At 36.8% G+C, this 24693-nt stretch overlaps 1 protein-coding gene across 3 annotated transcripts in view; it reads right to left on the bottom strand.

Moving 5' to 3' along the window:
- PDE1A (phosphodiesterase 1A) overlaps positions 1-24693 on the bottom strand; it is a 210568-nt gene that overhangs the window by 109612 nt on the left and 76263 nt on the right. Inside the window, exons 1-2 of one of the 3 annotated variants that reach the window (XM_069022307.1) lie at positions 6348-6371; positions 4441-5802 (exon numbers count right to left, since the gene is read on the bottom strand). The exons of the other annotated variants lie outside the window; for them this stretch is intronic. Of the exons in view, the coding sequence (XP_068878408.1) occupies positions 4441-4493 (53 nt within the window). The 5' untranslated portion in view covers positions 4494-5802; positions 6348-6371. Of the gene's footprint in view, positions 1-4440; positions 5803-6347; positions 6372-24693 lie in introns of those variants that run through there. 3 annotated transcript variants of the gene reach the window in all.

Genomic DNA, 24693 nt, shown 5'->3' with positions numbered 1-24693 from the left:
GGTACCTTTCTACAGACACAAATTGAAAAGGTGCCAACAGCAGCTATACCCAGGCAAAACAAAAATATGCCTGGTCAGTACACACTATATTGATGCCAGAGCATAAAGAGAGCAAGATAAAACTCACAAATAGGAAAAAAAATTGTTACCATAGTATGAGGATGTATCCCTCGTACTTAGTAAAACTCCTGCATATTTCAAGCATTCACGAGAAGAAAAGAATTTTTAAAAGGAAAGAAGGAGGAGCCATTACACTGATGGCTATTTTTTGCTAGAAATTACATGTTAGTATATTTTTTCTAGAAGAAAAGAGTCTCTGGCAAAAAGTTAAAATGTCTAGGAGCCACAGAATATTTTATTATTATTATTTACTCTATCATTAAAACTCAAAAGTTATTGATATGGCTTGTTCTTATTCCACAAATTACAGCAGTAAAAACATTTTCTGGAAATCAGGTGTCTATAAACAATATTCTGTACAGTATATAATTACCTATGTGCTCTATGGTGGTGTAGAAATAGTGCTGGAATAGTTTCTGCTGGTTGATTACAGTAGGCAACAGCATTTAGTATTTAGAATCAATCTTAGCATAAAATGAAATAACGAATCAGCTATATATGTTTTGAGGGACTAGACACCAAAGGACTGGACTGGGTCATTTTGTTAGTAAAGGGAATTCAAAGTTACAGAGAGATCCAGTCTAGTTAATTGCAGTTAATATAACATTCATATGTAAATGAACAAAGATACTGGAACAACAGCAACAGTACAAGGAGCTCTTCTCATATGCAGGCACCACAGAGAAGGTGACACCAGAGCTCCCTGAGGAGCAGGAAAACTAGTGGTTTTCACCCTTATTCTTTCTCTGGCTTTGAGCCCCTATTTTCCTGTTCCTATTGCTCTAAGGGAAAACCCTTGATCCAAAATTGCATGAAACCACAGAAAAAGTGCAGAACAAAAGAGAAGTATTTTGAAACTAATGCATTAATATTTTTTAAACACACTAAGAGCCTTAAATCAAAGCCGTTACACAGCAAGGACAAATTCTTTGTTTTTACCAGCTGTCATTGATCTGGAAATCTCAAAGCCCACGGGTTTCTTGAACTAATTGCAGGCTTTTGTGGACCCTACCAAGGCAAAGACACCCAAAGAATTACTTGTCTTGTGACACTCTGTTCCTTTTGCTTCCATTTACAGACAAGACCAGGAAGACCAAAGTCATACAACCCAACCCATTCCCTAAAGACTGAAGCAGAGTGCAGAAAAATGTTAGCTTCAGCATAAGGTTTGATTGATGACCATGTAGATTCATATGTTAACAGAATTCATAGAAATTTGAGCACTAGAACACCTATTATGTCATCTAATCTATACAGTTGACAGAGAAGGATTTGTTCCCTAAAGCATATTTCATATGGCTTTATTCAATCCAATTTTAAAGTAGGAGCCATGAGGCACCCATTCCTTTCTTTAAAAAAGCTGATTTGTTTATTGTTTGAATTAACTTCACCCTACCCAGTCACTGCAAATATGCTCAAGATGCTGTTCTTAATAAAAATATGGAATGTCCTCAGTAATTCATGTTAGCATTAAAATAGCGAATAAATATCTGAGCTACACCTTCTATTGAAATATATCTTTGCATACAGCAGACTCTTCCTTTTATATTAATGAATGCAGGAATCTCCAAGTATTTGGCAGTCTTTTCTGGTGCAATTAAAAAATTTTATCCTAATTGATGCTCTTTAGTACTTCAGTAATCAGTTTAATGTGATTCGTAAGCTTGGCTTTTTTTTTACACAGTTATATTTCTGAATTAATTTCATTATTTCAAAGCACTGCTGGGTAGCAAGTACCAAACATTACACTTAGTTCCCACTGTTTTTATATTTTTATTTCTTCATGAACTCAGAACTTGCAAAAAATTTGTAAATAAGTCAAAAATATCTTCTTGTCATTGCGTTTCCCATCTTTACACGTAATACCTATGCCACTCTTACGTAGAGCATTGGTAATACCAAAAAGATTATTCAGAATAAATACTTACATTTTTACATTACTGGAAAAGCAACTTAAGTAGAAGTACAGATCCACTGTAAATGCAAGTTTGCTAAGTAGGAAGATACTTACAGGTACTTACTGAGTTCTAACATAACTCAGAAAGACATGTATTTTAAGAGTAACTATAATTAGTGTTAGGCTGTCATCAAAACATTGGTAAATATAAATATATATCAAACTTGGGAATTTTTTTTCTTTTTTTTTTCAAGGAAAAAAATTAATAGACTGCTGTTTCAGTTACCTTAATGTAAGATTTGCACCCAGTAAAACCGTTTCACCTTCATGGACAAAAAGATCACAGGATTCAAAGGGCTGAGGCTAAATCTTCACAATTCTTGCATGAGAACATTTTTTCACCAGAGAAATATTTTCCAAAGTCGTAAAGAAAATGAACACACATTTAAAAAGCAGCTCTTTAACATAGGATAGCATCTGTATTTACTGTACATGATACAATCTTTATGACATATGGAGATTGTCTTTCTGTTTGAGCCGCCTAAAATATTATGCTGGTCTTGACCTTGGAAACGTTTCTTAAGCGTTTACTGTAGTATTACAGAGATCTTTTGCCAGAAGAGTCACTGCAGAGCCATGGACTCTTTGGGGGCTTTCCATATTAGGGGTTTTCTTGCTCTGGATTAAGCATGCCAACAGTATTTAGTTGCCGTTCTGTATTTAGAACTGATTGGAAGGAATGGATTTTGGTAAGAAATGTTGAAACTTCTTGTATTTCATTGAGTTAAGTTCACTCCCACAAGACAATTTAGGAAAACATCCGTTAAGAAAGCTGTTGCAAACTATCCAGTACTACACCAGCTACAGCAGATTTCTATAGCTCATTACCAAACGTCAGGAAATATGCATTTATTCACCCGCAATTCTAATGGCCCCAAAAGACTGTGAAGAATGTGCATTTCAAATATTTTTTTTTTAATTGCAGCTTATAGGATAATTATCACAGATCCTTGGAAATAGTTACTGATGTTTAAACAAATATATTCAATTAAACTATTATCTTAAATAAAAATATATCACTTGAGGAAGATATCAAATGTCTCTTAATAGTCAGTTAAAATCTTTCTGTGAAAGAACTTTTTAGCTCTTCTTTATTGAAGTGCAAAATGTTTAATTTCATTTACAATATAAATTGCATAGCAAATACACACAGGACATTCAAATTTAAGGTTAACAGTTATGTCATTTCACTTCCATAGTAACCTTTTAGTGTCCAGATTCCCTTTCTGCCCTGCAACTGTAATATTACTGAAAGATTTCTCCACATCCAAGATTAGTAGGACATAGTCCTGGCATGACTACCTGTCTGAACTTACTCTGGAACTGCAACACCAACTGTTACTGGATTCTCATAATATATGACATCAGTAGTGGTGATTCAATAAATAACAATCCTGTATTTACTCTGGGACCATCTATAATCTTGTATTTATTTGTCATATCAACACTGTGGTTTCAGTATCCTACCGATGTCACCCAGTTAGAGTTGGGGTTTTGTAAAATTGTCACCAGCCATAAACAGAAGTGTGAACTATTGCAGGTTTATTTAATCTTACAGCCACTGCATCCTTATTCATAGCAGTTTGAGAAATATTATTTCCCACTCAAGGTCATTTGGCCTGAAGCTAGGACTTGACAAAGGGAAAAAAGAAGTCTCCTGTGGTTAAAAGCACAAGTAAACTAGATCTAATCCTGATCTGTAAAGGAATTTGACAATTGACTTTAAAATAGAAAATAATCAGAAAGATGTTTCAGAAATCAAATTAATATATAGAGAAGGTTTTGAAGAACCACCTCACTAAAATTCCAACTTGTTACTCTTTAAACTTGAGCCCTTACTATCAGAAGTGTCTTACAGATCATTTAGACTTTGAGCACTTGTCTGCACATCCCGGCAAGCAGGCTACTTTACTCTGAAAGGTGTAACATTTCAAGTATTAAAACTCTGCCATCCAGACATAAGCAGCTAAACCAGCCAAGAACCACGTTCCACTTTTAAAGTTTTATAATTCCAGAATACACTGAGGGGCTTCAGAGCTGTAGGAAAACAGAACACACAAAAAAAAAGTTTTCAAAAACTGCTCTGCCTCTCTTTCATAATAAAGACAATCCCACACAAAACTTTAGAGAATGCAGAGGACAGAGAGGAGAAGAAAAATAACTTATAGAAAGTCTCAGTATAAGTAGAAAAAATTATATTCTGAGAACCAAAATCACTTAATATGTTACTAGGTTATGCAATATTAAACCCTTTATCTTCAACAATTTTTTGTGCGTTTGCACACAAACTTTAAGTCAACAAATAGGACTAAAGAGTAAAGTTCATAACATTTTCAGTTCAAAGTAATAATAGCATCACTTACCTAAAGATTGGTCTTTGGAGATGCTTTTTCTTGATTGTAACACAATCATCCATTTAAAGGGGGGAAAAAGACTTCTTCCAGCAAATAACTCCAAAAAAACCAGGGAGTAATCGGGAAACTTGTTCTTAGCTACTGTGCTGCAGAGAGCACACAGAATGGTATTTTGGTGCTGGGGGAAGCCTCCCTCCCTCTTTCTGACAGTGGAGCAGAAAAGGGCCATAGAGGCCACATAAGCCAGGCACAGCCGTGCGCTACCAAACCGGGCAGGCTGAGCAAAACTGGAGTCAAGTTGATCGAAGCGCAGAATTGCACTGGATTCCTTTCAACTGTGCAAGAAAAGGGGGGAGCTCTGCCAAGTGCTACCCAGGTAAAAATTTGTTAGATTATACCAGCCATGAGAGCACTTCTTACACATACTGGTCAAAGTCCTAAATGCAGAGTCACTCTCTCTCTCTCTCTCTCTCTCTCTCTCTAAAACACACTGTTCCGAGGCTCAACTTTTTTTTTCTTCAAAATAAAAGTTGTGCAGCTGTTTCACCATTCCCATGTGAGTACCTTCAGAAAATTTGTTCTGGTAAAAAAACTGTATACAAATTAATGAAGACGGATGGATCTGGTCTGTAAGGCTGGCTCTACTTCAAGAGATTGTAATTATTTTACAATCTGGCTTTTATTCACTCTGGATGATGTGTGGATATAACTATGCAAATTAAAGCACTGCTCATAATTTTTAGCATACATAACCTAATAACCTAGAATTGGCTGAAGCAGAATATGGTGTTTGCAGCTGGTAGGACAACAACTACATGAAACAAATCAAAGCTACATCAGTGAGGAAAACAAAAATGACCAAGTTCAGATAGTGTCAGTAGAAAACTGTTACTGTTTGCAAGATAAGATTTCAACATAGATCCAAACTGAAAATCTTGCTCTGACATCACGCTGACATAAATCAGGAGGAATTCAACCGCAGCGAACACAGGCTGTAAACAAAGCCATAAAGCAGAAGCAGCTGAGCGTGGTTCTCAGCGAACACAAGTCATGAGGGCTTCAGGTGAGACACAATTTCCCGCAGACGTCAGAGGGCCCGTAGCAAACCTGTGCTGGCAGAGGTCTTGATGGGAAACATGGAACCCAGCCAGAGGAGCAGCAAACCAGCAGCAAGGCAGCACCATGTGTGCAGCTGCACACCCTGGAACCGTGTGCCCCCTTCCTGTCGAGGGAGGGAAGGTCCTGCCACAGGTTCTTCCCTACATCCCAGCACTGGAGCTCCCTTGCAGCTTGATTCGTGCCGAGTACTCTGGGTGCACGGGCTGGAGTCCCTGATATGGGACAAGTAGGATCAGGATGGTTGGGATTCTCCTGCAATTGCATTAGTGGTTGGAGAGAGAGGAGAAGAGGGGCAGATTTACACAGTTAAGTGCACAACCCTGGCATTATCAAAGTTTGAGGCAAGATAAGGAAGGTATGCTTTATGTATATGACCATGAAAGTTTACATTACATTATGCACAAATTATTATTCAATTAACAATATTTTCATGGAATAACTCTATATAACAGAGAGATAACATATATTAATATGTATTTTCACAAAGGAAAACCTAGGAGTTAAGTGGATTTTGAAACAAATAGTCTCTTCCTAGAGGCAAATATATTGCTTTTACAACAGAGTGATGGTGTCAAGCTTTGTTAGCCTGAAAAGACCCAGTAAGTGATCCCCACACTGTATTAAACTATTTTCTTGACACAGCTCTTATACTCTTATACTCTTGATAGGAGTATCTAAAGAAAAAAATATCAGACTGTCATCACCAGTTATTTTGTGTAGTTCAGTTTCAATTTCCCCACTATTTCTATTCCCCTGAGAAGTAGAGAGAAATACACCTTCACCAGGAAAACAATTACCTGTATCAGATTGCAAGATCTGGAGGGATCTGAAGATCTTTCTTCAATAATATGCGGTGTTCAGAGTGTTGTCATATTTTTAAAGATCTTCTTCATGTAGTCATCATCTTATTTGTTCTTGTCTGACAAGATTTACTATTTCCTTCATATAGTTTTCATGCTCTTTATTTCAGCATTTCAAAATAATTTGCTGCTTTTTGAAGTGTGCTCTCTCACAGATAATACGCAAAGCTAAAATTTGCAATGAAACCTCCCTTTTCTTTCTGTTTCACATTATGTGCATATATTGCTATACTTCTGTTATTTAGAGGGATTTTCTGTAGCTCAGGGTAAAAATCTAGAAAGTTACAAGAAAGGAAAAAAAATTCTCCAAATTCTCAATGAAAGCTAGACCAAATACGTTACCACTGAACCCCCAAACCTTTTACCTAGCAGCTTTATTGGTCCTGAAAGCAGCAAATATCTTAAAAGTAAATTTTTCTGGGCCTACTCCAATGTACATTGTTGTTCATGGTACTTCCATTCAAGCATGGCTTGAAAAAGAAGTACTGTTTGGGGGAGCTGAAATTCCCACAGTGCAATTACGTTGACTACAAAGAATTCTGGAGGAAATAAAATATTAATAATATTAATAGGAAATGGTAACACAACTTCGTGTTCATTGCATTGATTTTCATCTTCCAAAAAGCCTTTTTTGACCATTTTTTTCATTCAACACAGCAACTACCTACTGACTTCTTTATAATATTCAGAAATCATGTCTACATGTTAAATAAGTATTTGCATAAATCCCTTGACAGAAGGCATTACAGAAAGATATGATAGATCAGCTAGACTCAGGCCTGAAGCCTGAGTCCCACTGGAAAAATATGTGTATGAAGTTCACCAACATGGAACTCTTTGCAGATCGCAGAATTGGAACATGTTGGAGTAACATTACTCCAATATGTAGGCTATATGTACTCCAAATTGTATGCTATACTGGACCTGATACATGGAATGCACTGAAGAGGTGCACTTTAATTATAATGAGGAAGTGTAATTACAATGAGATTTTCCTTGAAAGCATTATTGTAATTTTAAACTGTCCGTTATAGACAAGCTTCATCATATTTCTTACTTCAAGCTAATCTTTTTAGGATTAATTAGAATGGTAAAAAGATATTTAAATGATGTTCTAGAGATATCTTATTTAATTTTCCAACACTGGATGGAACTCAAGTAGAAAACATCTAAATTATTTTTTCTCCATTTGTTTTCCAATAATTGTTGTTATTGTTTGCCCATCACAACCAGTGATCACTGCTCTGTGTGATGCTAGTTATTTTAATTCATCTTCCACACATATGTTAATGTGAACAAAGACTTTTTGAACCAAAACCTTGTAATACTTTACCACTCACAGAACCTGAGTTTTCCAGTATATAACAATATATATAACAGTATATAACAATAGTTAAGTAATTTGATATTTAATACTATATCTCAGGGCAAAAGACTGCATATAAGGTAGAAGCCAAAACATTCTATTCTGCTTGTTTTAATGCCACATATTTCTTATTGATCTGTAGCTCTTTGCCAGAATTCTAGAAATATAATTATTTCTCCTACTTTAATTTCAAAGCTGTGAGCAATTAATATGGTAAATTTAAGAACCCATAATCTGTGTGTGTCAGACACTTGATGCTTTCTACTTTCTAGCTAAAATATCTTCTGGCTGTGAAGATATGTATAAGCATTGCTGGCTGGGGTTTTCTACCTCTGTAGAAAGACACATAGGTGGGAAGATCAACAGAAAGGGAAGACAAAGAAATTACAAAGGTGTCATCAACCACACACGTGAAAAAGAAATCACCTTTATAAAAAAGCTGAAATATCGGTGAGAAAATTAACTGGCAAACTGTATTGTAAGAGTGGTAATTCTGTCAAAGTAGAAAGATAATTTATCTAAGCAGCTTGCTGTCTCAAGGTCAGCACTACTCAATATTTTCTTCAATGGTTTGGATGGAGAAAGGAGATATTATTATTCCAAAACAATATTAAGACAGTAATCTTTTCTGAATGTCCTTGGCAAACTCCAGAAATGCTCAGAAAAAAAAAAAAATTAAAAAGAGGATATAAAAAATACCAAGCGCTACATACACATGGGAATAATCTGCAGGACAAGGGGCCACTGGCTAGGCAGCATTTCTTCAGAAAATGCACGGGAAGCAGCAGTGAATCATACACTAAACAATCACAGTCTTAGGCAAAACAAGCATAATTCTGGAAAGTAATAAAAGGAGTATTGTCCAGAAGAGCAACCTCCCACTCTCTGTGTTCCTAAGGCTCACCTGAAGCATTGATTTTTGCTTTGAGGCAACACGATTCAGCAGACACATACAGGACTAAACCTTGACAAAACAGAAATTTAGAAAACAACTCATGAGTAAAGACAGAAGGTCACACAATGTAGCCTAAGGAAAAGCAAACCTAATTAAAAATACTCCAGAACACAAATATATCTGTGTAATTTATGGAAACAGACGATTTTCCTTACCCCTGTGGTCAAGAAATAACAAACTGCAAAATAGCTCATAGGGTTGTAAGTTATGGTAATAAAGATTGAATGGTGAAAAAAATACTTTTTAAAGGAAAGTAATAAGGATATTAATTGCTGAGGGAATCTGTTCTTGGAAACACAATGAGTAGCTTTCTAAGCATAGATTTTTAAAAGGCTATATAAGCAGGTTTCAGAACATATTAGTCTTGCCTTGGATGAGAATATAGATTAAATAATCTCTAAATACATCATCCAACCTCATAGTTCTAAAATTCTTTGGTAACCAACTGCTATTTTCAGCTTCTAACTGAACCTGCTGTTTAGTTTCAGATTTTAGTGTGCATTAAACCCTTTACCAATCAGCTGTGGCACTTGGGCTTTTCAACTTTTCACCTATTTGCCACTTAACCCAAATTTTGAGCTTTGGTCCTTCATTCAGGCAACAAAGTGTGACACTTAAAGCTTTAATCCATTAAACACCATAATTTCTGTTTTTCTTCCATAAGTATGGGGTCAGGGGCTTTCCTGAATTTTCCACAAGCAACAAGAAACAAGTGGAGAGCTAAGTTTTTTTCCATCCATTTTCTGCACTAGTGTAGTTCCAAAAAAAGACAGCATATTTCTACATGCTTCTCTTCTTACAGGTTTGAAACATAAAAATCTAAAGCAGAATTTATGAAAAGAATTCTTACTCTTCAGTACGATACTTTGCACCAGTTTACTGTTTAGGAAACTTGTAACTAAATCACTAAAGTATGAAGAGAAATCTTTTTCTAGTAGAAAGTGCAACTAATCCCTAACAAGATTTTTATTTGGGTATTTCTAAGATTGTTGGAATAAATTCACTTGATAAAGGCTGTTCACAGACTAAGGATTCACGCTTGGTGCATTAGAAACCAGAGTGGATTATGTGAAATCTATCTATGCCATCAGTGTCACTTCAGCAAGAAGGTCTTCCAAGGCTCTCTACAAGACTCTCTACAGAACAGCTTCCAGAGTCTTCCCTTCCATCATAATAAGAGGGACAAGCCTCTCCGCACACCTTTTACCAGCTTCCAATCTCCATGCAGGGTCTCTGAATCTGTCTACACCAAGCTAATAAAATTGTCCACACGTCTGATGTCCCCAGAAACAGGTTAAATGCTAAAGGAGATGCTGTGATTGCCTGCCATGCAAAGGGTAATTTTATCACAAGCATGTCATGCTTGATATAGAATACTACCAACTAGGACTGTGTTTGTGTAATGGTTTAAGAGCTAAATTATAGTTACCCACATTCTTCATATTCTTTGGCACAATTCCTCCTGTTAAGGATCAGGCTGAGTGGTATTTCACCCAACTGTTATACCAGGTTTGCATTAAGCTTACTGCATTCTGAGCAGTGTAGGACACTCTCAACTGGTTTCTTCATGTTGACGTCAGCAAAACCCACTCTAAAACTTCACCTGATGACTTCTCCAAGCTTGAAAAACCAGACAGAACTGAAGAGAATTGTGACTCATTCAGATTGCAGATAGAAGAGTTGTCAAATGTCACTGGATCTATTGTAGTACACGTGCTAAAGCTCTATGAAAAGACCTGTGCAGGCCTTTAAGTTCTGCCTTCCCTTTTTACCTTTTCTAAGTAAAATAAATTCTAAATGAAATTCTAAAATGAAATTGTTTTACTCTCTCTTACTTTCCCTGTTTACATGCACACACAAACTGAGCAGAGGCTTACGTCAATGCCGTCATGCAGGAGATTAATTTCCCTGCTAAGACTTTCCTGCTCAGACTGGAACACAGGAACTTGGCTTAAGAAGCTTCCCAGTGCTTTGCTTGTGCTTTTATATTTTTCTATATCATAAAAGTCCTAGTGAAACTCAAGCAAATAAGTAGAAATAACAAAAAAATTCAAATACCAATGTCTTCTGGGAACATTAATTTTCCTGATTTATTTCAGCTGGTGGTGGGGTCTGTGGCTCTGACCCAGGAAGAGGTGACTGGTCCGGAGAGATGGTCCCGAAAGGGATCGCCTTCCCGAGGCCCAGTGTCTTCCTCTCAGCTGCTGGCAAAGGAGGGCCCTTGCAGAGGCTATCAGCTCTTTAGTGATTGTCAGCTCGTGATTCCAGCTCAGCTCTGCAGGGCAGCCTCCAGGCCAAAGCAGACCAGAGAGAGACGAGAAGGCCCGTGTGGCTTGGTTCCGCACAGAGGTAGCTTTATTGTTGGTTCCCTCCGGCAAAGGGGAAAGCCAGGGATGAGCTCTCTCTCCCACAGAGCTAGGTGGCTCTCTTTTATAGGGATACAGGGGATCAGCAGGGGACCAATGGGTTACAGAGGGTCTGGGACAGACCAATGGGTTACAGAGGGTCTGGGACGGACCAATGGGTTACAGAAAGATCTGCATAGTGTCTCTCAAAGGATTGTGGGTCCACTTTTCCTCGCCATGACCCAAGAAGCGGCTGCCCCTTTCAGGGAGTCCTGCTGGGCGATTGCAAAATCTCTTGTCTCAGCAGAGATCCCTCCAGGGCAAGGGCTGGGCATATCCCACACTGATTAATAAAACTCTTCTCAAGAATGTGATCAGTGTCACAACTGTATTTTATTGGATTCTACTTGGTACTATTAGGATTTTATACTCTGCATCTTCAGTGAAGGGAGAGAGGGGGATGCAACGGAAGGCAAGGGAGGGGAAATGAGAAGAAAGAAATTCCTTTGGGATATATGATGCTAAACTAGCACTGAGATACACAAGTCAAAACATGGCATTCTTTGGTTTTGAGCCAGTGCAATATTATTATTGGCCACAGTTGATGGAATTTCAGTCTGTATCGGAAAACACAGTAATTGATGTGCCATGTGTTTTCTAAATGTATACACTTAATGGCAACTGTACACTGACAACAGAGCAACTACTGACTAAGCATACTGTTGCTCCTTAGGGTGGAAAAGGGTAATAAAATCCCCAGAACTTAGTACAGATGGTCTGCATAAAATCAAGAAAAAAGATAATTGCTAAATGCTTTAAAGGGAATGATTAAAATACATGCCAGTATCTGTTTGCTACAATACTCAAATATTGAAAAAAAGTTTAGAAATTCAGAATTGTCCAGCAAGGAAAACATGACTAACTGTGCCCTATGTTAAGCATGGCTATTGGACAATGTCAAAATCATGACCGAAAGAATTTTTCTGCTAAATTGCAGTTCTGCATGGAAAATATATGAGCACTTAATAGGACAGAGGCTATGCTACAAGGAATTAGAAGATATATGGTAGACTGCATCCATTTTCTCTATATCCAGTAGTTCTCATCTGAATGTCTGGAACAAAGGCAAGAATCTATCATTAGCTACCTCTTCAACTACAGTTTTTTCTTTGTAAGTCACATTCAAATCTGTGTAGGTGGCAGAGTCTGAAAACTTAATTTTTCGAATTTTTTTTTCATTTTAGATTTTGAAAATATTTTGCACTGTCTTTCATCATAGTCTCCAAGATCATGTATTTCCTAGTTTTCTGAAACTTACTTCATTATAATTGATTAAAATACCCTGGTCAATGCACAGTTATTGAGAGTTTCTGGTTTTCATCACTAGATTTCTGGCATCCAGTTTGACTGACACAGAAGCTATCTGGAAGTATAAACCCATACTCTTCCCTAGGGGATTAGCAGAATCTGGGACTTGGTGCAGTGTCTTTTCTATCAGCTACTTGTTCTTTGGTCACATCGCCATTGTGGAAAAAAAAAAAAAAAAGATGACACAGCAAAAACTCTACAGGTGATTATAAATCATCTTACAAAACTGTTTCATTGAAATAGCAACATTAATAACAGATCTTTGCTTTCTGATTGTGAAAAATTGCTTTTAAATTACAGTTTCCCCACAGATGTCTTGAAATCTGACATCCATCATTTTTAAGCCTTACAAATAGTGATAAATGAAATTCTGAGTTCAGCTCTATCCTCAGGTATGTAACATGGCCATAGACAAAAAATGTCTTGTGCGTGACTCAAAAATCGATTCTTCTAAGACAATAACATTTGGATCATTCTTATCTTTCTATTATAAAGATATTCACAAAATGTAATGCATACAGTAATGATCCAAATTTTTTTTTTCCTATCTGGATCCTATTACGGCCTTTGCAGTACATAGTACTGTCTTTCTAAGATAAAAAGATTCACAAAAGCTTTTATTCTCCTTCTACTATATTACCTACATTATTTTTCTCCTTATACCAGCTCACTATCTTCCCAGCACCCCACAGACTTCTTCCCAAGTCTATTTATTGCGAGGACATTCTTCTAAATGTGCCAAGTATATGTGTACTCATGACAGAAGACTAGCAGGAAGTTTATCTTTTCCAGCAAAACTTTACAGAGACTCAAAAGAGAACTCGCCCTGTTATTTGGCAACAGCACTTCCAGAGAGGAAAAACAGCAACCAAAGTAGAAATGTAGAATTTTATATATCAAATAGTTTTCTCTCTCCCCACCTGGTACAGTTAATTCTTAGGATGACCAAATTATGTAAAACGAGGCCCTCTTGCTAATTGTAGTCTAGGCATGAGAAAACTCTGAAACTATTTCAAATGCACTGGTAATGATCCTCAAGAAGGGCTCACTAGTGTGTTCATGTACAGGACTCCTTGGGATAAATTTTGACTGTCAGTTAATCTACAGTGAATTTGTCAGTATATCACTTATTTAGTCAACAAATTTTAAAAATAGAAATGGTATTTAAAAGTAGTTCAGTGCTCACAGTTTTTATCAAGGGTCAAAAGTTTGTCAGAAATATAAAGCAAAAAGAACCTGACTAGAGAATGTGAAACACACCAAGCATTACAGTTTATAAACAAGGAATGACTCATGATTTCCTACAAAGTGTCTGCCTAGATTTTTTTCACTTTCCCCTCTTCATGGAAACACATCCTTTTTATTCATACATTTAAAATCCCATTTGAGAAAAATTAATTTCAAAACTTTACTAGAGCCACAAGCTAAAACAAAAATTCAATATGCATTCATTTTATACCATAATCTCTCTGAACTCAAGGCTGAGGCAGAATAATTGTGCTAGTTAAATTCTCCAAGATGTTTGAATGTGGGTACACTGTAGCTGGCTTCATTATCCGTGCAATTATCTGTATGCATTTAGCATACATGTAACTGGCTGTGCTCCCAGCCCCAGAGAATGAGCTGTTTTGATTATCTACTAAAAAGTACTCATCAGGGCATTGTTCAACTCCTTATATATGGTCTGTGTCTACCTAGACCAAAGAATGAGTTACTATTTTTCATACTAAATCTTAAAATTGAACTAAAAGCAACAAAGAACAGAATTTTAGACATAATCTGTGCACTGATGTCCTTCACGGAACTATTAAACTTCTTGTGAGTTACTCCTGAATGGTAAGTTAAACCCCAATATTCAGTAAGAAAAAGGTTTTCCAGTGTCTAAAAACATCTTGACAACAGCTGGAAAATAATTTTAATAAAATGTATATCAAAACTGACCACTGTATAATATTGTATGTTATCTGAAGACTGGGTGTATTTCTCTCCTTTCAAATGGTGTCAATTTTCTAGCTCTTAGAATTTTATCATTCAGTTCCACTCATCCCCTAGTGGAAAGATGAACTGATTTTCTTCACACTCTGTCTCAGCTTTTTCTCCTAAACCTATCAAAAAACATGCTAAGTTGTGTTATTTGTTCTGATTCTGAACTATGTTACATGGGTACCTTCTGACTACAATCATATATCATCAACTGGGCATTGAACCAAACCACTGAAACACAATTCAGATGAAAATTGTTAATGTTAAGATGCAAGACTATTCTGTTGTTTCCCAGGAGTTTCAAGGTTCCCCTTAGTCAGCACACTGAAATATTGTGCATTTCCATGATTTTCTTTTTACAAATTCTCATGACAAAATAAAAAGTTGCCGTTGCACTGTGCAATACAGTGGTCATTTCAACATTAATTTCTTCTTTGGCAAGTACATTTCACACCAGTATTTGTTTTCTTTCTTCTACCTATTAAATTTTGATATTAGTAATTAATTTTTATGAGTAATAAAATCAGATCTCCCCTAATATTTAACACTTTCCTGTTAATATAAAATACATATTCTCAACAGCTTTTGAATACCACTGCCATGAACACAGTAAGTCTCCTTTGTTATGCAGGTTATTGTCAAGCAGTAAAGTATAATGAGACTAATTTGAAATTAATTATATAAATAGCCAAGCAGCAGATTTTTAATTATCTTGTTGCAGAATTGATAAATAAGCAGAGAGGTCCATACATTGATTAAAGTTATCTGCTACTATCCTGACAAGCTAGAACTGGAATTATTTTGCCCAAGATAACAACATCCCATCCAGTCAAACAGCGCGAAACAGACACTACCACGTGTATCACAAACTGATGCTTTCACTGAAGCCCAGTAGGGGTGCCATGGGGAATGTCAAGCACTCAGTGGCTCTGCTATTATCAGAATATCTTTTCCACTGCTCTTTTGAATCTTTAGACCAGGCCACTTGGTACAAGTAAACGTATACATACAGAAAGAAACAATATAAGACATAGTGGTGATGTAAGCAGGCCCAAGCAGTCGTGATGGCTGCAACTCAGCACATGTAACACCATCAATTCATGGAATAATCATGGAGCTGCTGAGGTGGGAAAAGACGTTTAAGATCATTGAGTCAACCTGTAAACTTAACACTGCCAGGTCCACTATTAAACAATGTCCATAAACACTACATCTTCATGTCTTTTAAGTTCCTCCAGGGATGGTGATTCCACCACTTCTCTGGGCAGCCTATTCAAAAGCTTGATAACCTTAAAAGCTTTCAGTGAAGAAATTATTCAATCTAAACCAGCCCTCACACAACTTGAGGCCATTTCATCTCATCAAGTACTAGGCTTGTTACCTGGGAAGAGAGACCAAACACCACCTCACCACAACCTCCTTTCAGGCAATTGTGAGAGTGATAAAGTCTCTCCTGAGCCTCCTCTTCTCCAGGCTAAACACCCCCATCTCCCTCAGCTATTCATCATCAGACTCATTTTCCAGACCCTTCACCAGGCTCCATTGCCCTTCTCTGGATTCACTCCCACACCTCAATGTCTTCCTTGTAGTGAGGGGCCCAAAACTGAACTCAGTACTTGAGGTGCAACCGCACCCATGCTGAGTACAGGGGGACAATCACTGCCCTGGTCCTGCTGGCCACATTATTCCTGATGTGGGCAAGGATGCCACTGGCCTTCTCAGCCACCTGGGCACACACAGGCTCATGTTCATCTGCTGCCAACAGGCACCCCCAGGTCCTTTTCCACTGGGCAGCTTTCCAGCCACTCTACTCCCAGTCTGTAGCACTGCCTAGAGTTGTAATTGTAATTCATTAAGATTCATCACAGTTAAACAAAATTTGATTAATTCAGTGTTTCCCACCATGAGTTGCAGAAGTCTAATCTTGGACATCTTGAAAAACAGACCACCTTTCATTCACACTGGAGAGAAGTTGTTATAACATCAGTCCCACTGATGGCAGTAGCATTCACTATGACTAACTCACTGTCAGTGTGATCCTCAAAGAGCAGAGGGAGCAATATTCATTCCATTTGTTTTATGTGGTAAATCGTGCTCCCAACAAACAGACCTATCAAGTCATGATAGGTCTTAACCAATCAGGACATCAGCAGTAAAAAATAAAATGTGCAATTTGAGATAGACTTAGGAAGAAACTATTTCTATTTCTTTAAAGAAACAGGTTTTGGGGGTCTTGAAGTAAAGCTATGGGAAGACACACTTTCCACTGAATTTAAACCTTTTCACACCCAAGAGCCCTAAATTTGGGTATTAACTGTCAGATACGCTTCCAGATATATTATCAAAGCTTACTGCAATTTTCCAAGGGAGGAATTACACTCTTTTAAGTAACAGCAATATCTGCCATGATGACAGTAAACATCTCTCCATACAGCCTGATGGCAGCACTAGTACAGCTCAGAAATCCAAATATTAGGGAAGAGGCCTGAGCAGGGCACTTAGCACAGTACCTTCTCCAAGCCTTAGACTGAGATAACCAGGCATGGGTCAAACCAACCCTTTGGTGGCCGATGCTCCCCTGCCAGCGACCTGTGCCTCACTGGAAATGGTGCAGACTGAGCTTGCACCCTTTTTCCTGGTACTGCTCTTCAACTTCTTGAGGCTCATTGATTGAACTTCTTGTGTTCAGTTAATTCTTGTGTTCAGATTGAGACAGGTGCTCCTATTCCACAGTTTTATTTGAAGTAACCCACAATATTTATTGCGAGGCCACTATAGCACATTAAATCTTTAAATTCAATGACACAGAATGATTCTGGTTTGATTCAGTGAAGTGACTTTACCCAAAAGAGACATATATATAAAAAATAAAGGATTTAACAATGGTGTGCACTTAAGTAGCATGTAAAATGAAATGAGCTTTTCATAATTAATGACTGTATGACAGGCGCTAAAATATAATTGTTCATTTAGCAGCCTTTCTTAAAGAGTGAGGCACTTATGAATCCAGCTTTTACCCTGACTCTATACAGCCAAGCATCTGTGCCCACATGACATTTGTCAGTAAAATTTCAGTTACAAATACAAATTTTTTTCACTTGAAGCAATACAATTTAATTATCCCTTTATCCAGATGAGTTATTTGAATTCTTCCATTATACTCTTCAACCTTTAGGAAATTATTCTTTTAGTGATATGTTACAGACCAGCTCATATACCACAGTAAAAAAAACATTTCACAAAAACGTACAGCCTAAGGAAAATGTCATGGGCTACTCAGGTCAATTCTGCTAAGGCTGTTTGGTGTGATCATTTTTAGAAAAGAAAATACAGGGAAGACCAAGGAAATGCCAGGAACATGTCTATATAAAACCATGTTGTTTTCTATTTCTGATAATATCTGTCTTTCATATCCCTGTGGAAATTACTGTTTTTCTGATTTGGATTTTTCTGGTTTAGGGAACCATATCTTCAGGGGGGGATTCATGGGGCATTCAGTTACTGTGCTGTGCAGAAGCTCATGTTACATATCCATGGAGGAATAGTGATCTGAGATAATGATGAATTAGGCTTCCAAGTGGCTCAGGGTATCAAAAGCAAGAAACGTGACTGCAAGAAGGGAACCACTGATAACTCACAGACCTGCAGCTTTTTGGAAACACCAGGAATAATTGCAGATTTAAATCATGCTTCATTGGTCTCCTCCAGCAATGGCTGCCAGCCATGAGGAAATAAGACAGAAAGCAGTAATTCTTAGAATAACTAGTTCTGAGGCACTTCACATCTCAGCATTTTTCTGTTAGATCAAGTAATGACACTAACTCTGAAACTGTATTTGCAGATGCTGAAGAAAATTGCATTCCATCTAAAACTGAAAATTCTAAAACTGCTAACACATATTCTTGAAAAGAATAAGAAGGGGAAGGCCCAATCACTCATTAACACAATCATGCAGTCCGGTTCCCTGAAAACAAAAATAAAACCAAACAAAATACGATGATGATCTGGGACAAGTGTCCCAGAACAATATGACTGAAAGACTGTATTTGCTCTTCACAAATTTTATTTCCAAAAAAAGAACATTTTGCATTTCAGTTTGACATTGTAAACACTAAAAAGGGTACAAAACCTTTCAAGAACAGCACTGTGATAGACATGCAAAGCTCAAAATGGGATACAAAAACAGTACTTTGCAACCAAGAGAAATAATGCAAGCCAAGACAATGATCAGCATTTGGAAAGAGATGCATGAACTACAGAAGTCAGATCACTATGTCACTTTTCACAAGTGCTAGCAGAGATCATATCTCCCAGCATGATATTTTATTAGTTTTCACAACAGCAGGACACTTTACTATTGTTCAAGTTTGTGATCACCTCCCAGATCCTTTTCTGTGGTATTGCAATGTCGCTAGTTTAACCCCATCATATGTTTGCACAGCTGATTACTATCGCATGAATGTGATAAAGGATTGGTAATTTTACTGTATTTTAGGACAAGTAAGTATCACTTTGAATTCTAACTTGTCTCTCCCTGTATTTGCAGGTTTTGCTATAAGTTAATATTATTCCAAATTAAAGAACAAAAATACAGCCATGTCAGAGGTCTTCAGAGCTGTGGAAAAACACCCTTGTATTTGTATTCTGACAAAAAACCTTTGATAATTCTTCGCAAAATATAATTTACAGCCAGTGTATGATTCTTAGAAAGTTGATCTGAGCCCTAAAAGCAATTATATGGATACATTTCTCAAGAATCAGAGAAAAAAAGGGGCGATGAAGCAAGCCACTGTATTCATTCAGTGACCACAGCTGGGTAAAAACTATGTCTGAAAGGCAAAGCCACCACACAGCAAACAAATCACACTTACAATCTAGCTTCAACCAACTAGTATCAAAAGCATACCCTCAAATTTGCAAGAAAATATTCTTCTACTGGCAACTATTTTAATGAATGATGCTTCCTTGGACTCTATCTAAATTGATGTTTGCAACTAAAATTTAAATATAATTGGATATTTCCCCAACTACAAAGCCACCTTGGTAACTACACACATCATGAGTGGTAAGTACACTATCCTCACGGTTTTTGTTACAGAAATCTAAAGCTATGACATTGAAGTGACATCTGAATGCATACTAGGCAGCTTCAATTTTTACTTGCAGAAATTTAGCTTGTTACTGCTAATACTGTGCAAAGCCTTGCACACTTATGCCATATTGATGGTGGAAGCTGATCGCTTCATAGAACATCCTTTGTTAAGTGAAGTGAATGGCATTTAAAGTAGATTAATGGCAAAAATAACCTGGTTATTTTTCCTTTTTATACAAGTGTAAACAGCATGGACTGACAGATAAGACTCTGGGTTGTGACCCAAGAGCCCTGAGCTTTTCCTGAGTCCATTGACTGATATTGGACAGGTCAACTCAGACTGCCTCAGATTATCACTGAGAGCTGGTGAAATTTTTTCCCTTCAAAAGTTGTTTCACTTTATGGATTAAAAGTCTTTGCAAGCGCTAAGTATTCTTTCTACCTTTGTTTCTTTTCCTGTATCAAGCAAACTTTCATTTCAGTGACTTGGTAAAAACAACAGTTTCTTTTAAAACCCCTTTCCTATGCAGTCATATCTAGTAGTATCTTTTTTTGTCCCTGTTATATAGCAGGTGCCCTAGTTTCAAACAGATTTTGTTAATTTGTGGATATGTAATTTGCTATTTCTTACTAGCATTTGCCACACATTCAGTATGGTACAAGCTTTAAGGAACTGCTTTAAAGTGACAAAAAGTAAATATGTAATGGTTCTCAAGATTTCTGCCTTGTTACAAAACCATACTTACTATTTGAAATACTGCAGTGGTTTCCTGCTGGTACTTTGATCCAAGAATATCATGAGCTGTGCAGGTGGTTTCTGTCACACTGTCATTCATATTTTTGACAGATTTTGAGTCTGCATAATATTCCCTGATAAACTTCTTAATGTTATCTGTGCCAAGAAAGGAAAACTTACGTTCTGCCAGCTTGCTGACAAACCCTATTGATGATATCAGACACTTGCTCAGTCAGTAATGCAAATAAACCTTCAAATCACAGTGAGAAATACTAAAGAACCTTGAAAAATGCCACAATACTTGACCAGTCTGACTCACTAATCCATAGGGATACGTGTAATTTGTTGCATATACATAATCTTAGTTTTAACTAAAAAACATCTTTAGTCCAATCTGGAGTTCAGCAAACCTACTTACCCATTTTCATCAACACAACGCAATCTTTCAAGTTAAGCAACATTATAATGCAAGAACAGCATCCCCTTAAGTTGCAGACACAAAACTAAAGCAGGTTGTCCTGTTTCTGCTTCTTAAAGGATTCTTCACTGGCATCTTTTACTGAGGGAAGAGTAAGAAGAAAGAATACTGATATTTCCCAAGTCAGCTTCATACAGGTTTCCTGAAGGAGTCAAAGATAATGGTTCTGGATTGTAAAGATTATGTTGTTTTGATTCTGAACTATGTTACATGGGTACCTTCTGACTACAATCATATACCATCAACTGGGCATTTGAACCAAACCACTGAAACACAATTCAGATGAAAATCATTAATGTTAAGATGCAAGATTCCTCTGTTGTGTCCCAGGAGCTTCAAGGTTCCCCTTAGTCAGCACACTGAAATATTGTGCATTTCCATGATTTACTTTTTACAAATTCTCATGACAAAAATAAAAGGTTGCCATTGCACTGTGCAATACAGTGGTCATTTTGACATTAATTTCTTTGACAAGTACGTCTCACAGCAGTATTTGGTGATGATATAAGTGTTTGGCACTCTTCCCAGCTACCTAATTACTCTAATGTAAATCTAAAAGGAAATCTACATCCATATCCAGTCCTTTTTGATACCATTAAATTTTAAAAGGTAAACCCAAGATTCTAAATTGAATATCACAATACACAAATAAGTATCCATTTATTTTCCTGATGTAAAAGTACTGAAATGTCTACACTTTGACACAGTTCTCTTAGACAGACAATATATTCACTCTGAGCTGAAAGCTACTTTGAAATGCTGTTTTGTCCTAACATAGCTAATCAGCAACTGGGCAGAGTGATAGGAGGAATTTAGATAATGTCAGTTATGGCCATTCTATTACTACTTCTGGAGATTTTTAGGTCTTTTCCCTCCCTTACTACTTCCACTGAAGTAATTTCCTCCTCCCTTTCTGCCATTCTTAATATTTTTTTGTTACACACCATTGGATTCCTCCATTTTTAGTAGCATTCCAGGATGAGATATGTTTTGGGAAGGCTTTGATCCTAACACACAACAACACAAGGTCACAGGAGGGACCTTCAGCTAGAGTTGAATGCCACAGGACTAGGGGAATAAAGGCAGCTCTTTGCACCAACTCCCCTGGTTATGAACAGAGCTTAGGTGACATGCAAAAATAAACGCTGAAATACTTGTTAATAGCATTTATTTGTTAGGTAAAGACTTTTCACTAACACAGCAGTCATTTGTAACAATTTGGAAAACATTTTCTGTACTGTAAAATTTTTAAACAATGTATTTTAAACATTTGTTTGCTGAGATACTACCCAAATTTCCCAGCGGTAGATAAAGACATCAGTGTGTAGTTGCTATACAAACAGAACAAAAAAGCTCATTGCTACCCCAAAGATCTCACAACATATGTTAAGTGAGAAATGAGTACACTGATATGTTACCAAGACTGATTTTTGTTTTAGACTTTCAGCAGTGACTGGTAAGAATGCATCCCACAGTGGTTTACTTATAGGCAGAATCAATTATGCTTTGAGTCATTTTTATAAGGTTCAAAATACAGAGAAATTACAACTATACCTTGTCAAAATAAGATCTTTGGTTACAGATAATTACCAGGGAGCATCTATAGGAGTGAAGCTACAAGTGATTTGCTTAAACTGTATTAAAAAAGTACATGCCCCAGTCTAGACAACGAATAAATGCCCAGATAAGAGATGGAACTGGTTTCAGATTTGAGCAGTCAGCTTCCAACAATGACAAACAATAGCTAAAACAGTTAAAATACTTTCCTTTGTATAGCCAGTACCATAAACTCAGCATATTCTTTACACAGTTGTGACACGTTTCTTGCAGGCCAAGCTAAAGGAAGGCAGCTCTGAGAGTCCTAGAGATCAGCATAATTTCCTGTTTAAAGCACACACCTGTGATGCTCCATTTTTTTTTAGTTGATTCAGTTGAAACAATAACTTCTGGAACTTACAGTAACATTTAGCACATCTTTAAAGGGTGCAAGTAGATAGAGATTGGTGACTGCAGTGATAATTACACTTGCCAGGAAGTGATGAATCATTTCATATACTTTTGCTGGTCTTATTTTAAAACTAAGAACTTGGCACTTTTCCTTTTTTCATTTTGGCATATGCCCAAAAAGCTGCAGCATTTTTTTCCAGACCAAGGGTTGAAATAGACACACAGAAAAATGAGACTCTGCTTAAACTGCCAGACTGTTAAACTTTCCACAGTGGTATGGGGAGAGAACTGGGAAAAAAGCACTAGAAAAAAACTGCAAAACAAGAACTGTGAGGAGTTTTAAGCTATGAGATATGATGAAAGATCTGCAGAAACCCAGGTACATGTAAATGGACCTAAGAGAAGTAGAATGAGTAAGAAGACGACGAGTTGCATTTATTTCTTGCGACAAATGGATACTTCAGTAAAATAATTAGTGTTATGTCCATTATCCAAGTAGAATCCTGTAATGCTGGAATTTATTGGCATCACATATTGAGGCAAGACTATAAAAAGTCTTATTAAAAGTCTCATTAAAGTCCTCTGCTTAGTTTCCATCAAAGGTTCAGGTCTAGGCACTTAAACACACTAATTACTTCCTAGAAGTTCAACTTTCATTTCTCTATTTTGCCTGAGATTTCATTAACAACCATCAGTCACTCCTGAGCATAGTTTCTTATGTCCTGCACACAGCTGTGCTCTTCACTGAGGTAAACCAAGAGGATAATGTTTAGAAACTTTGACTTAGAACAGTTAAATGGAAGTAAAGGACTATTTTCTATTAAATTCAATAAGTGCATTAATGGATAAATAAAATCAGCACTATCTTTTAGAAAGGCATAAGATATAAGAAATACTTCCATCTCCACGCTTTTTTTGAAAGCCTTTGGACACTGAGGATCACATGAACACTGAGAGATGCCATGGGAACATTTGGTTTAAACATTTTCACACTCATGTTCTGCAACTGCCACTGAAAAGAAGATCTCTAAGGGCTTTAAACTAGCAGGCAGCATTGATTCATTTTTTCATGCATTGGTCTAACAGGAGATCAGAAATTTTAAGCATCTGCTCCTGACCCTGACACAAACACAACCCCCACTCCCCCCCTCCAAAATTATAATAAAAAATTTCTTTTGAAAGAGCCTGTTTGGAGTAGCAGTAAATGCTAAATAAAATGAGTACTGGCAGCCCATACATTCACATATGAATTCCCCAAACATCTTGCATTTAAGTTCTGGTTTGGTTTTCTTTTCTGATTATCAGCATCCTGCATTTCATCACATATATCAGACTTTGACTCCCAGGAAGAAGCACCACTTTCAGTGCAGCCTATCAGCTACACCAGCAGTCTGGAACCTAAACAGCCCAGAGGATACTGCCCAGGAAACTCTTAAAATCTTTTTACATGCTGTATTGTAAATAATAAAAACATGTGCTTTTACAAGAGCTTACTGATCATGCTGGGTTTGGTTTGTTTGGGGTTTTTTTGCCACACAATATCTTTCTGTGCTATTCTGCATTAACAATACCTATCTTAACTGTGGAAATGTTGAAGGGTATTATCAGTTTTGTCTAAAGTATCAATTTCATGCCATAATTTTATATTATTTTCCAGCTATTTATTATACTTCTAACACTATTTCAATTTGTAAAACTCACATAAAGAAAAGATCAAAACAAATATAAATACTATTTTAGATTTATTATAGCTTTCCAAAGGTGTGGATGAGTCCAGCCCCACAGATACATTTTTAGCAGTGGTATGCAGTGATGCTACCGCTAAAGATTGTTCTTACATTTTTTTAAGTAAAAGGAAGTATTCAATTAATTTCTTTCTCCATTTTTTCTGAAGACAAATTGGTGTTGGTGACTTGAATTGATATTGGTGTATATAACCCTTGCATATCAAAATTCTTGAAAGCATTCAAGTTCATCTAAGTAAGAATATGGGAAAGAGTATCAGTCAGATTT

Source organism: Aphelocoma coerulescens, chromosome 7 (assembly GCF_041296385.1).
Source record: "Aphelocoma coerulescens isolate FSJ_1873_10779 chromosome 7, UR_Acoe_1.0, whole genome shotgun sequence".
Taxonomy (NCBI): Eukaryota; Metazoa; Chordata; class Aves; order Passeriformes; family Corvidae; genus Aphelocoma; species Aphelocoma coerulescens.
Note: the sequence above shows the minus strand (reverse complement) of the source record. Positions and strands in the feature narration are given on the sequence as shown.